Source organism: Chiloscyllium plagiosum, unplaced genomic scaffold (genome assembly GCF_037043375.1).
Source record: "Chiloscyllium plagiosum isolate Xiang-an unplaced genomic scaffold, Cpla_swu_hap1 HiC_scaffold_45, whole genome shotgun sequence".
Lineage (NCBI taxonomy): Eukaryota > Metazoa > Chordata > Chondrichthyes > Orectolobiformes > Hemiscylliidae > Chiloscyllium > Chiloscyllium plagiosum.
In genome coordinates this window covers 9758046-9770179 of record NW_028270183.1, presented here as the reverse complement: position 1 = coordinate 9770179, position 12134 = coordinate 9758046, and the positions used below count along the sequence as shown (strand labels likewise).

Here is a 12134-nt window from a genome sequence, read left to right as displayed (position 1 = left end):
TAGCGAGGATAATGCTTCAGCCAGACAATGAAGGCATATGGCTAGCTAATGTTAATGACAAGCAGTTCCTGTTTCTATACCATTTCAGAACGCACCACAAGGGTGACCGTTTTCAAGTATGCTTCTTACACACAACTACTGCTCATCACTGGCTGTGTCCTGTGTTCAGTGGTTTCTCTCTGCTGACAGATAGGCACTGATCTGCAGAGAAATCAGAGCTTCTGGGGAGTCAACAACTGCACAAAAGCACAAACCTTTGAACTGCTGAAGATGTTTGTGAGGGAATTTAAAATCTTGCAAATCAAACAGTCTGTGAGCTATTATAATCAGAGTTCTTCTGCAAGTTGCTTCAATTCAATTCTTTCTTAAACAGAATACTCTACAAATTAAATAAAAAGGCAGAATATTTGAAATACACTTTGATCCTCACATCCATATTTTTGAAGGTTTTTAAGCATCTCTTACACCAGCATAAAAACCCCAACTCCAGCCAGGGTTCATTTAAGAGGGTTCTCAGCATTATGCAAATCTATTATCTATCCATTGGACCAATGTAAAATGAGGAAATATGAAAGCAGTCTTCTCCAGCGAAAGATTTTTGAAGCATTTGCCAGGAGCAAATTTACACATCATTAAGGAGAAACTTGCATTTATGTTATTCCTTCCACATCCTCATGATGGACCATAGGGGTTCACAACCAATGAAGACACTTTTAGGTATCATTCTTACATAATGGGAACTAATTTGCTTTTTGTAGATTTTCAACAAGATCCCACACAGCAGAAAAAAATCGGTAATTCTACTTTGAGGCATTGTGTTACTTAGGGGGATTTCACTGGGCACTAAGTAATGCCAAAGCTCCTGAGCTCAGTCTTTTGCATGGAAGTTGGGTAGTGGAAACCTGCAATTGAATGGAGCTTTCATTCTGACTTTGTGTGGCTGGAGAATGTTCAGTACTGACACTTAGTTATCATGAATAGAAGAGTGCCACACTGTGTTACATCACCCCTCCCACATATGCAGTTAACATCAATTGGTTTGCATTTATGACTCTCAACTCCAGTTATCATGCAAAAGAGACAGCTTAAATATATCCCATGGTAAATTCTGCTGAAAAATGCACAAACATCTTTAGATCTCAGACACTTAAATAAACAAAATTCTAGTCCTAAAGTGAGATGTTGCTTAGTTAACTAATAGCTCATTCCAAAAGCAGTAAAGTTATACTCATGATGAACATAAAATGTCAGGGTGCATTACTTTAGTATTCAATAGCAATAATGGTGCATATATTACATTTTAACCTCAATCCATGTGGGCCTCATTGGTCTTCAGGGTTATAAAGACTTTAACAGGCTAGATTTAAAGAAAAAGATCTAGTAGCACAGTGGGTAGCATAGAAGCTCTGAGTTCACATCCCACGCTAGGACTCAATGGTCAAGGAAGGTGTGTTCATAACACAGCCAAACAGGTGTACCATCAACCTGCAAATACTCTCAACACATGCAAGTGGTAAAAAGTTCCTGGCCAGTCGTATGATGGTAAGAAAACTGAAGCCTCTACCATCAATATCTGCAGCATGCTTGTAGAAGTACATGTTGCCGTAACAATTTGGACTCCTTAAAGCAGATCGGTTGGACAATTTGGATAGTTGGTCCAACCAGCTGACAGCCAGTAGCCCCAGATTGGTGTCAACAGCGTGGGATTTGATTCCTGCTCATTGAGGTTTCAAGGCTTTACAACCAGCTGGCTTCCCATACCTGTGGTGGAAGGTATGGTGCTGTGATTGAGATCTGCCGTCGGGCAGACAGCTGAAGAAGAAAGTATTTCTATCTGTGAGGAAGATCAAAACTAGGAATTGTAAGTATAAGATAGTCAGGGATAAATATAGCATGGAACCAGGGCAAAACGCTCTGACACAGGGAATCATGAGAATGCGGCACTTTCTACCCTGGATAATGATTGAGGAAAATGATTAGATTACTCACAGTGTGGAAACAGGCCCTTCGGCCCAACAAATCCACACCGCCCCGCCGAAGCACAACCCACCCATACCCCTACATTTACCCCTTACCTAACACTACGGGCAATTTAGCATGGCCAATTCACCTGACCTGCACATCTTTGAACTGTGGGAGGAAACCGGATCACCCGGAGGAAACCCACGCAGTCACGGGGAGAATGTTGCAAACTCCACACAGTCAGTGGCCTGAGGAATTGAACCCGGGTCTCTGGCGCTGTGAGGCAGCAGTGCTAACCACTGTGCCACCGTGCTGCCCAAATGGTATGGATGCATTTGAGGAAATGCTAAACAATGCAGAGAGGAATATAATGTTTTAATGCTGGACTTAGACGATCAGTGAGAGAGGTGCATGTGCAACATAAACACTGATACAAACTACTTTGGCAAAATAGTCTGTTTCTATATTAAATATAGCTTGCAAACACTTACTCTTTGAATATAACGGACAGTCATGGAGATCTGGCTCAGGGCTCGGGGCAGCTTTGTGGCTTCCAGTTACTGGGCAGGTTGCTTCCAGGTGTCTAACAGTCCCACACAACAAAATAACAGCAATCAATGGCAGCATTTTGGCACTTGCGTTGACTCTGAAAAAAAACCCATAAGGATGGAAAGTTAGGAATTTAAAAAAAATTTATAAAATTGCCCAACAACTCCCTTGATATCACTCTGATAGAAAGAACATTAGATGGGATGGTAAATGGGACAGTCTGGATGAGAGGTGTAAAGTTACTCATCAAATATCAAAGCTGCAGTCTTTCTTGTTGTGCTTTTTGGTGTTCTCCACTAGACCAGAAATGATCGAGTGTTCCCAATCCTACAGATTATAGAACAGAAGGAAGTTTGTTCCCCACAGAGGATAGATTCATCGTGTGCCTAATTAATTACAATTTGGCAGTAAAGAACTGTAAGGAACTGCAACACGATTTTTCAACCATGAAACTTTAACCTCCATGAATAAGGCGATTAGGAAATAAGAAAGATTTGCATTTATATAGCACCCTTCACCACCTCACGATGCCCTATATGCTTTATGGCCAATGGAGCATTTTTGAAGCATACACCTTATTAAAAAAATACGCCTGATTTGTGCATAAATGAATAGCAAAATGGTAATAGCCAGATAATCAGTTTTTAAGTGATGTTAATGGAGGGATAGCTATCCTGCTGCTCTTTGGAACAGAACTAAGGAGATTCTGTTTTACGTATATCTGACATGGAATTTGGAACTTTAATATTTCACCTAAAAGATGGCATCTGCAACTATGCAACGTTCCCTTGTTGGAGTGTCAGTCTAGATTTTGTGCTGCAGTCTCTGGAATAGGATATGAACCTGTGATCTTCTAATTTAACTTAACAACCGAGTTTCCATGCATTCTTCCTGCTACTGAAACCCTGCCTTTTAGCTTAGCTCTACCATAAAACTGAAGTTTTCCAAGCAGTAAGGAATAAATAAATATTCACTGCGCTGGTCCTATGAAACTGTAGGCACTCAACTCACTACATTGTCAGCTAACTTTATAACAGTAGTTCGATGAGGAGCCTTTATTGAAGTAAAGAAAACATCTGTAGACTGACATATTCCACTGAATAAAGAGTACATGGTGCTTATGGCATGTAAGTCATTCACTATTTTCCTTTGCAATACTATTCATCATCAAACTGTCTTGCAGGACTGAATCTCTGTAGCTGTCAAGAGTGTTGTTTTCAGTACAAAGAATAAACAAGTTAAGGGTTAGATACTGGCTTTACAATTTTGAGAACTTGAATTGGTATAAAGGTCCAATCTGGTTCTGGCTGTTGATATGCAAGTCCTTTGTGGATTGGGATTGAGCTGTCGCAGTCCAATTCCAAGACCATAGCACAACGAACATGCACTGTTTCCCTAATGCTTTGTGGCAAATGGGGGGGAAATGTCACAGAGAGGGCATTCTTCTGAGTTGCAGCAGTATAGAGACAGCTTCCTTCTGTAAATAACTGCATCATTCTGACCCAGGACTGACTGATGCTGCCACTGATGACTAATGTACAAAGTGCCCCAGTCCCCATTGCTAAATCTCATCCTGGTAATTGTAAAGCTCATCTCAACAGATTTAGCAAAGGCCTACTTAGGTTAGACAAAAGTAAAAATTGTTGGAGAAACTCAGCTGGTCTGGCATCATCTGTGTCAAGAAAGCAGAGTTAACATTTCCGATCCAGTGACCCTTCTTCAGAATCACTTCTTATGTTAATAGATCTATTTTTTTTACAAAAACAAAATGATTAATTCATGAACTGTGTTCAAGCATTTGGAGAGGAGGATTGCAAGTGTAAAATAGTTTGGAAGGCAAAGCATTGCATGACTAACTATGGTGTGAGCTCACTCTGATGTCTTGGAGCTTTGTGTTAATGCCATATACTGTTATGTGAAAGATAACAGATGATTCCCAGCTAATTATAAAACAGTAATCCAATTGAGAGGTTCACTGATGTCATAATTCACAAGACTGAAACTTGAGCAGTTTAGTTTCAGTCAGTACCCAAGGATTAGATAATGGTCTTAACCCTTTGTAACACTGCCTGTCTCCTCTCCAGCCCTAGATCATTTACTGTCAAAGCACTCATCTACGCTTTTATCTTCTTTAAATTCATCTATTTCAATTTGCTCCATTCACCCTTCATATCAAGCTGTTTCAAAAATCTGCTGACCCTATCCTAACTCTCTTAGAGCCTCCTTTACATTTCATAGATTCTCACTGGCCTTCACAGGCTCCCATTTTTAAAATACTCATCCTCGTTTCCAAATTGCTTTGTCCCCTCCCTATCTTTACATTGTTACTCTCTTGGCCTCTGCACCACTCCAAGACTGACCTTTAGAAAATCAGGAATTTGTATCTCCCCCATTGTGAACCACCATATCTTCAGCTGCCTAATCCCTGAACTCTGAAATTCCCTCCTTCAACCCAACATTTCTCTCTTCTTTAAGATGGTCATTAAATCCTACCTCCTGGAACATGCGACTAGAAACTTGGTCGAATATTTCCATGTGGGTTGATATCAGGTTTTATTTGATAACACTACCGTGCAAAATATTTTTAGATGTTTTACTGTATTAATGATGTTATATAAATTCAAGTCTTTGTTGTGATGCTCTCATCCAGTTTGGGGACCCAGACGGCAGCTGTAACCATTCTTTTATGCTAGTCTGCTTTTATAGAGTAAAATTAAATCAGCAGAGATTGATTTTATTCATCTATAGATATTATGTACGTTATGTATTTCCAATATCTTAGTTTCAGGTTGTCTAAAGGATTTTAAAAAAATAAATTGCTCATTCATGGAATGTGGGTGTTCAGGCCAGCATTTATTACCTTTCACTAATTTCCCCTTGAGATACTGAACCACCTTTTGAAAAGCAAAAATGTAGCTCACTTGGTCATTTCAAAAGGCAGTTACAAGTCAAACAAATTAGAATCATAGAGTCATAGAGATGTACAGCACGGAAACAGACCCTTCGGTCCAACCCATCCATGCCGACCAGATATCCCAAACCAACCTAGTGCCATCTGCCAGCACTTGGTCCATATCCCTCCAAACCCCTTCCTATTCATATACCCATCCAGCTTCCTCTGGCAGCTCATTCCATACACATACCACCATGACATGTGTCTGGAGTCAGGTGTATGCCAGGCCAGGGAAGGGTGGTGGATTTCCTTCTCAATAGATTATTAGCAAACCAAATAAGCTTTTACAACAATAGATGTTGATATAATTATCACTACTACTGCAACTAGCTTTCAATTCCAGTTTACAGTCATTTAACTCAAAATTTTATCCATGATATAGAGATGCCAGAGTTGGACTGGGATGGGCAAGGTCAAAAATCGAACAGGGCCTGTTTCCAGACTGTAAGTAATCTAATAATTAACCAGGTTATAGTTCAAGAGGTTTATTTAAAATTGCAAGCTTTTGGAGCTTAGCTGAGGAAGGAGCTGAGCTCCGATAGCTTGCAATTTCAAATAAACCTTTGGACTATAACTTTGTGTCATTTAATTAAATCCCATCAGTTTCCAGAGCAGGATGAGCACCCGTATCCCTACAGTATTAACCTGAACTGATGAATTGCTGAGCCCATTGATATGAAAACTACACCAACATCTGCCCTTAAATATTAGTGGCTGTCTTGCACTACCATCCAAGATGAATTTCTGGGTCTTGTGCTTGGGGCATCATTCAACTGAAAGCTGGGCTTGAATGCGATTTCCCACCAATTTGCAAAAACTCACACACTGAATTCACACATGAAAAATGCTTATGTGAAAGAGCTATCAAAATAGGTATTAGCACATATGGAATCTGAATTGATATCTTCACAATAGGAAGAGGCATAGACCACACGATGAAACAGACCTTAGGACATCCCAAAACCAACAAAGGATTTTTGAAGTGAAGTCACTATTGTAATATAGTAAGGTGGCAGCTCCCACAAAAAGTAGTGTGGTCATGACCAGATAATCTGTTTTAGTGATGTTGGTCATGTGACAAATGTTGGCCTGGACACTGGGGATTATGCTCCAACTCTTCTTCAATCGGCTAGTTTCACTGTCACCATCAATGATACTAACTTTATATTCAAGATTTGAATTTGAATTTCCACAGCTACCATGGTGACCTTTGAGTTCATGGTTACAAAGTGTTCATCTAAACATCTAAATTATTAGGCTTTTAACATCAAGTATGCTAAAATAATCAAAGTCCAGTTTTTCAAAACTTGTTTCAAATCTGAAATGGGCAATAGAAGTTTCAGAAAGTAAATATGATACTGGGGGAGAAAATATTTGGCAATATGAAACATTAAAAAGGAGCATTAAAAGTCATACAAATGTCTGAGCAAGGAACAAGAATAGACCATTTGGCCTTTGTACCTGTTCTGCTCTTGTGTCAATTCATGGCTGATCTAATTTTAACCTCAACTCTTCATTCCTGCATGTCCCTGACAATCTTTCATTCTCTCCGAAGGCAGGAATCTATCTAAATATTTTGAATGGCAGAAGTAAAGATTCTGCATCCACTACCTTTTGAAGAAGGAAATTCCAAAGACTCTCAACCCTCAGAGAAAATAAGTTTCCTCACCTTGTTCTTAAGTGGATGATCTCTTATTTTTAAATTATGACCCCTAGTATTAGATTCTCTCACAAGAGGAAACACCCTTTTGAATTTTGGATGTAAAGGTCATTCAGTCCTTCTGCTATTCATTTAGGCGATAACCGATCTGTAGGTTGGCTCATTTGCCTGCCTTAGTTTCATAACACTTGCCTGGCAGAAATCGATCAATCATAGTGTATAAACTTTCAATTGATGTTCCATCTCATCAGGATTTTGTGGGAGAGAGTTTCATATTTCGACTGCCCTTCTTGACATCATCCCTTGAATGACTAAACTAAAAGCAAATTTAAACGATGGAGTTTTAAGTTGCAGGTAACCATTTTTCTTTACAGCAGTATTTACATCACAGAAATGGGCCATACAAAGTCTGTGCTTCACGTGCACCTCTTCCTATCTTCATCTCACCCTTTCACCTCTGCACATACTTTCCTAACTTTTCTTAATGTAATCATTCCATGCCTTTTAACCATTCTCTGTTGTGGCAGGTTCCATATTCCAATCACTCTTTGTGCCATGATGCTTTATCTGAATACTCTACTGTATTTATTACTGATATTGCTTTCTTTAATAACATTGACACTTGGTTTAGGATTCATACAAGTGGAACAATCTTCTGTTAGAAGATTGCGGCCTAAGGCATATGGCAGGACAGTCATCGAGGGAGCAAAATACCGCCTCCTACAGATGGACGTTACAGTAAAATGCCATCTCCATATCTAGATGATTCAGGCATTTGCCATTATTTCAGGAAATGCAGGAACTCCTCGTATTCCCCATCAATGCTTCCTGCTTGCAGCAGTACCAAAGCAAACTAATTGGTCATACATGGTAACACTGACTCTGCAATACTGCTGTGTTGGCTTATAGAACAATGACTGCCAATCTTTGAAGCTAATCTGCACATAGAAAGATACTACTTGAGTATTTGATTTAATACTTATGGATTGGTATGATGTAAAATTGGTGCTTGAATCTGGCCACAACATGAGTTTATTTCTACATTGCCACAGAGAAAGTTGAAACTAATCAAACTTCAGTCTCTTGCGAGACCTCAGGTTAGACTTACTATGTAACTCAGAAGTAATTTACTAGCTATTAAGTATCATGTATTAAACCTATAATGGTTAACAATACCAAAGATATCTCTGCCAAGGACTTAATGTGGGCATCCTTCCCCACTTGGCATCAGTAGCTCAGACTAATACTAATAAGAAGGATTTGTGGCAGTTAACCTATCAAGGCACCTGAGTTGGTCTTATGAACATGTGCTCAACATATACCATGTATGTTCTATGGATGTCAATGCAATGAACAGATGGTGTGTTCATGATATTCTTTGAGGGACAAATATTGACCAGTACACCAGATAGATCCTTCTTTCAACAATGCTAGGGGTTCATTTACATCTACCTGAAGGGGCAGACAGGCTTTGGTTGAACATCTCAACCAAAATGCTAACTGTGACCATGCAGAATTCCCTCAGTACTTGGGACAATGAGTGTAGTCATGGAGGGGGAGGGGGGGGGGGGGGGGGAGAAGAGCAGGGTCAAGAACAGGGACCACCCAACTGAAAAGAGATATAATGCAGTGGCACTTTTGAAATACAAATTACCCATTGTATCACATGCAAGAACAAAGTGAACTCAACAGCTCAATGCCTCTTTAACAGGTTAGGCCCCTTTAAAAGGTGCTGATTAATCATATCCAACACATTTGGAAATTTATGACAATAACACATTACAAAAATGTGTAAAGTTTTGGTGACTGACGAAAAGGGTCAATATATTAACAGTAGGAAAGTGGAATTGAGACCGAGACAAGAACAGCCATGATCTTATTGACTGGAGCAAGTTTGAGGAGCCAAATGTGCTGCTCCTATTTCTTATGACCTTCGTCCCATGGACAACAGCCTGCAGTGAACATTTTGCAGCATGCTTTGTTTATTTATTGTTTTGAATCTTTGCGTTTCACAGAGATTTTATTTTTCTTAAGTGCTAAGGTTTAGAAGGGTGATCTTGGTGGGACTATGTGATAGTTTGTGCCTGTTATATCATGATTCAACGTATTCCAAATGACAGGACGTCTTGGAATATCGACAGGACAGAGGCCTCACCTTTTACCCTGTCTGCTTTTCATCTGGTTGTGAGACTGTAAATTTAGGCAGGCTGCAGAATGAACTGCCATCCATTGATGCTCGACATTCTAAAAAGGCCACCTGGTTCCTGACATTTTTCACCTGGAGCGCTAAAATGTCCTTTCATAATCCCAGAGTTGTGATATCATTCAGACAAACTAATACTTTCGTGAAATCTACCTTTCTGCTACTTTGACAATGTATTCTCCTGCTGTTTGATGGGTGTCCAGAATTAAAAAAGACTCCTTTGCAGACCATGTTGATGTTGTTCCATGTTGTAACATTGAGCCTAGTGTTAATTCATGGAATCATAGAATCCTACAGAGCAGGCAGAGGCCATTCGGCCCATTGAGTCTGCACCAGCTCTCTGAAAAGCATCTCACCTCGGCCCATCCTATCTCTGCGACTCCATATTTACCATGGCTAGTTCACCTACCCTGGACACTCTGGGGCAATTTAGGAAGGCCAATCCACCTAACCTACACATCTTTGCACAATACCTTAACTGTTGGCTAATGTTGTACATAAAGTTAGTATTGCAGGGATGGATAGATGGCTTAGCATTGGTGCTCACTTGTCCTGAATACTTGTCTCTGTCCTCAAACAGTAAAATCACTGGATGACAGAGACTTGTCCATTTGGGTCTATCCAAGACAGTTTCTCCAAGTCTAAGGTGAGCTTTCCAATTGTGGTGTCAGTGGGTTCATTAATATCTGTCATAATTTGACCCAAATTAATTTCACACCAATGTTTATATATTCTTCTCCACAGTAAATTTCACAGTTTATGAAAGAAGGTACAATATTCTCTTCAGACAAAAGGCTTCTGAGACTAAAGATCTCAAATGAAAGAAAAGTCTGCCAGCAGTGCACAAATGTTAAACAGCATCTGTGAAGGTTGAGCCCTCTGCAGTGAAGAACAAAACTTGTAAAATACACCTTAATGCTGAATGATTGCGACCTTTTTTTGATTAGCTGGGTTGGCAGCCCAGGAGGTCAGGGGGACACAGCCTGCGGCTGTCACTCGGAGTTGAGCTTAACACTGGAGGTCAGACTTTTTAAAATGCTTCAGTAACGGAGTTACCTTTCGTTGGAAAAGAATCATAGAATTCCTACAGTGTGGAAGCAGGCCATTCCGCCCATCGAGTTAACCCCGACCCTCCGAAGAGCATCCTCTCTCCATCTACCCTATCCCTGCATTTCCCATGGCTAACCCACTTTAACTTGCACAGCCGAGGTCACGATGGGGCAATTTAGAGATTCGAAAAGATTTAACCAAAAAAAAAAGGAACAGGCCAGAAGCTCAAAGTCATTCGATAATACCACAGATTTGTTCCATCTTTCACCCCTAACATCCCGGCTTTTAATAACACATTTTAGGTGGATCGTCATTAGCCCCTGCCTGAAAACTGTGTGGCCGCTTCCACCTTGACTTTACTGAGTGTGTGTCCCGCTTAGACCTGAAAGCAGGGGTGAGGCAATAAACCTCCCATTGACAATCCCCCGGATCTCACACTCCAGATGGTTTATCTTTCTCTAAAACTCTTTATCCAATTTAAAAAAAGATATTTCTAAGAGTGCTTATTTTGCTTTTAACAATGTGTTTCATGAATAATTTTTTTTAAAAAAAGTAAGTGCCAAATTGTATTTAATTTGGGAGCACTGTTGAATTTCCCAAGTCAATTCTGATCCGGTTGTTCAAAAACATTTCTCGCTCTAACATCGGACTCTTTTTTTAATTTTAAACGGATCGTATTTTGTTTATGCTTGCCCTCCTTAGACTGATATTCAACCCTGCTCCCGGTTACTGGTGATCGCAATCGCCTCACACCGAATCATTCGTTTTAATCCTCGCTCTTATTAAGCCGAATTAAAAGAGGTCCCGTCTCCTCCCGCCCCGAACGCTTCAATTTCAGGACATTCACTCCGTGTAAATTTCATGTCAGCCAGTTTAACATCAGACCCCCAACAACAACAACAAAAATCCGCATATCCACTGCCTCCATTCGTGCTTTGCCTGGGTTGGAGATTAACCATCGCTGTTCACTGACTGCAAGGATAGCTGGAGGCTTGACGCAATTTTTTTTTAAATATTAAAAAAAATCGATTCCATTTCATTGCCTTCCCTTCCCAAAACAAAATCTGGACAGCGAAGCAAAACACTTTCCTAATTTTTAACAATTTAAACCGCACGTTAAATATTCATTTTTTTGGGGGGGGGGGGGAAGGGGGGTGAGAGAGGGGGATAAATCGACAGACCGTCCCAAGAGTTCACCCGTTCACCATTAAAACATGACCAACATTCAATCCAGCAGCGAGATGAGGGATCGAGCCCGGCAACTGCTTGGGTTTTACCCGCGTCCGAAATATTTCAGGCAAAAAAAAAAGATTTCAAAACAAAAACCACTGTGACCATTGTAACCCACCGGCTAAATTATCGCCCGTTCTAACGTTGCCGGTACCTGCGAATCACAGCCGCTTTCCCAGGTGTTGGGTCTCTGTCCGACTTGTGGGTGGGGAGGACACTGGAAGATGATCACTGCCTCTGGCTCAACTCGGACGGGGTGTGCGTCTGTCAGTTCACGGGAAGCACTCTACCTAGTCTTAGCGTCTCCCGCCAGCATCTCTCGCTGCCTGCTCTCACTACCACAGTGATGCATCAGGGGCTGAGGGAGGAGCTGAGAGGCATCTGCTAAACCCAACCTCCCCCACCCCGATCGAAAAGAGAGAGGGGGGAAAAAAAAATCACATTATTATAACGCAATGAACCGTGGGAAATCAAATGAGCTTTATAAAATATATTTTAAAAAGAACCATGATCTCAGCTAAAGGACG

At 40.6% G+C, this 12134-nt stretch overlaps 1 protein-coding gene across 2 annotated transcripts in view; it reads right to left on the bottom strand.

Annotated features, from left to right (window-relative positions):
* Positions 1-11925, bottom strand: part of rtbdn (retbindin) — a 64168-nt gene extending 52243 nt beyond the window's left edge. The window contains exons 1-2 of one of the 2 annotated variants that reach the window (XM_043694923.2): positions 11726-11925; positions 2454-2608 (exon numbers count right to left, since the gene is read on the bottom strand). In XM_043694923.2, the coding sequence (XP_043550858.1) occupies positions 2454-2589 (136 nt within the window). In that variant the 5' untranslated portion in view covers positions 2590-2608; positions 11726-11925. The remainder of the gene's footprint in view (positions 1-2453; positions 2609-11725) is intronic. The other variant, XM_043694920.2, reaches the window with a different exon arrangement.
* Positions 11926-12134: the final 209 nt, after the last annotated feature.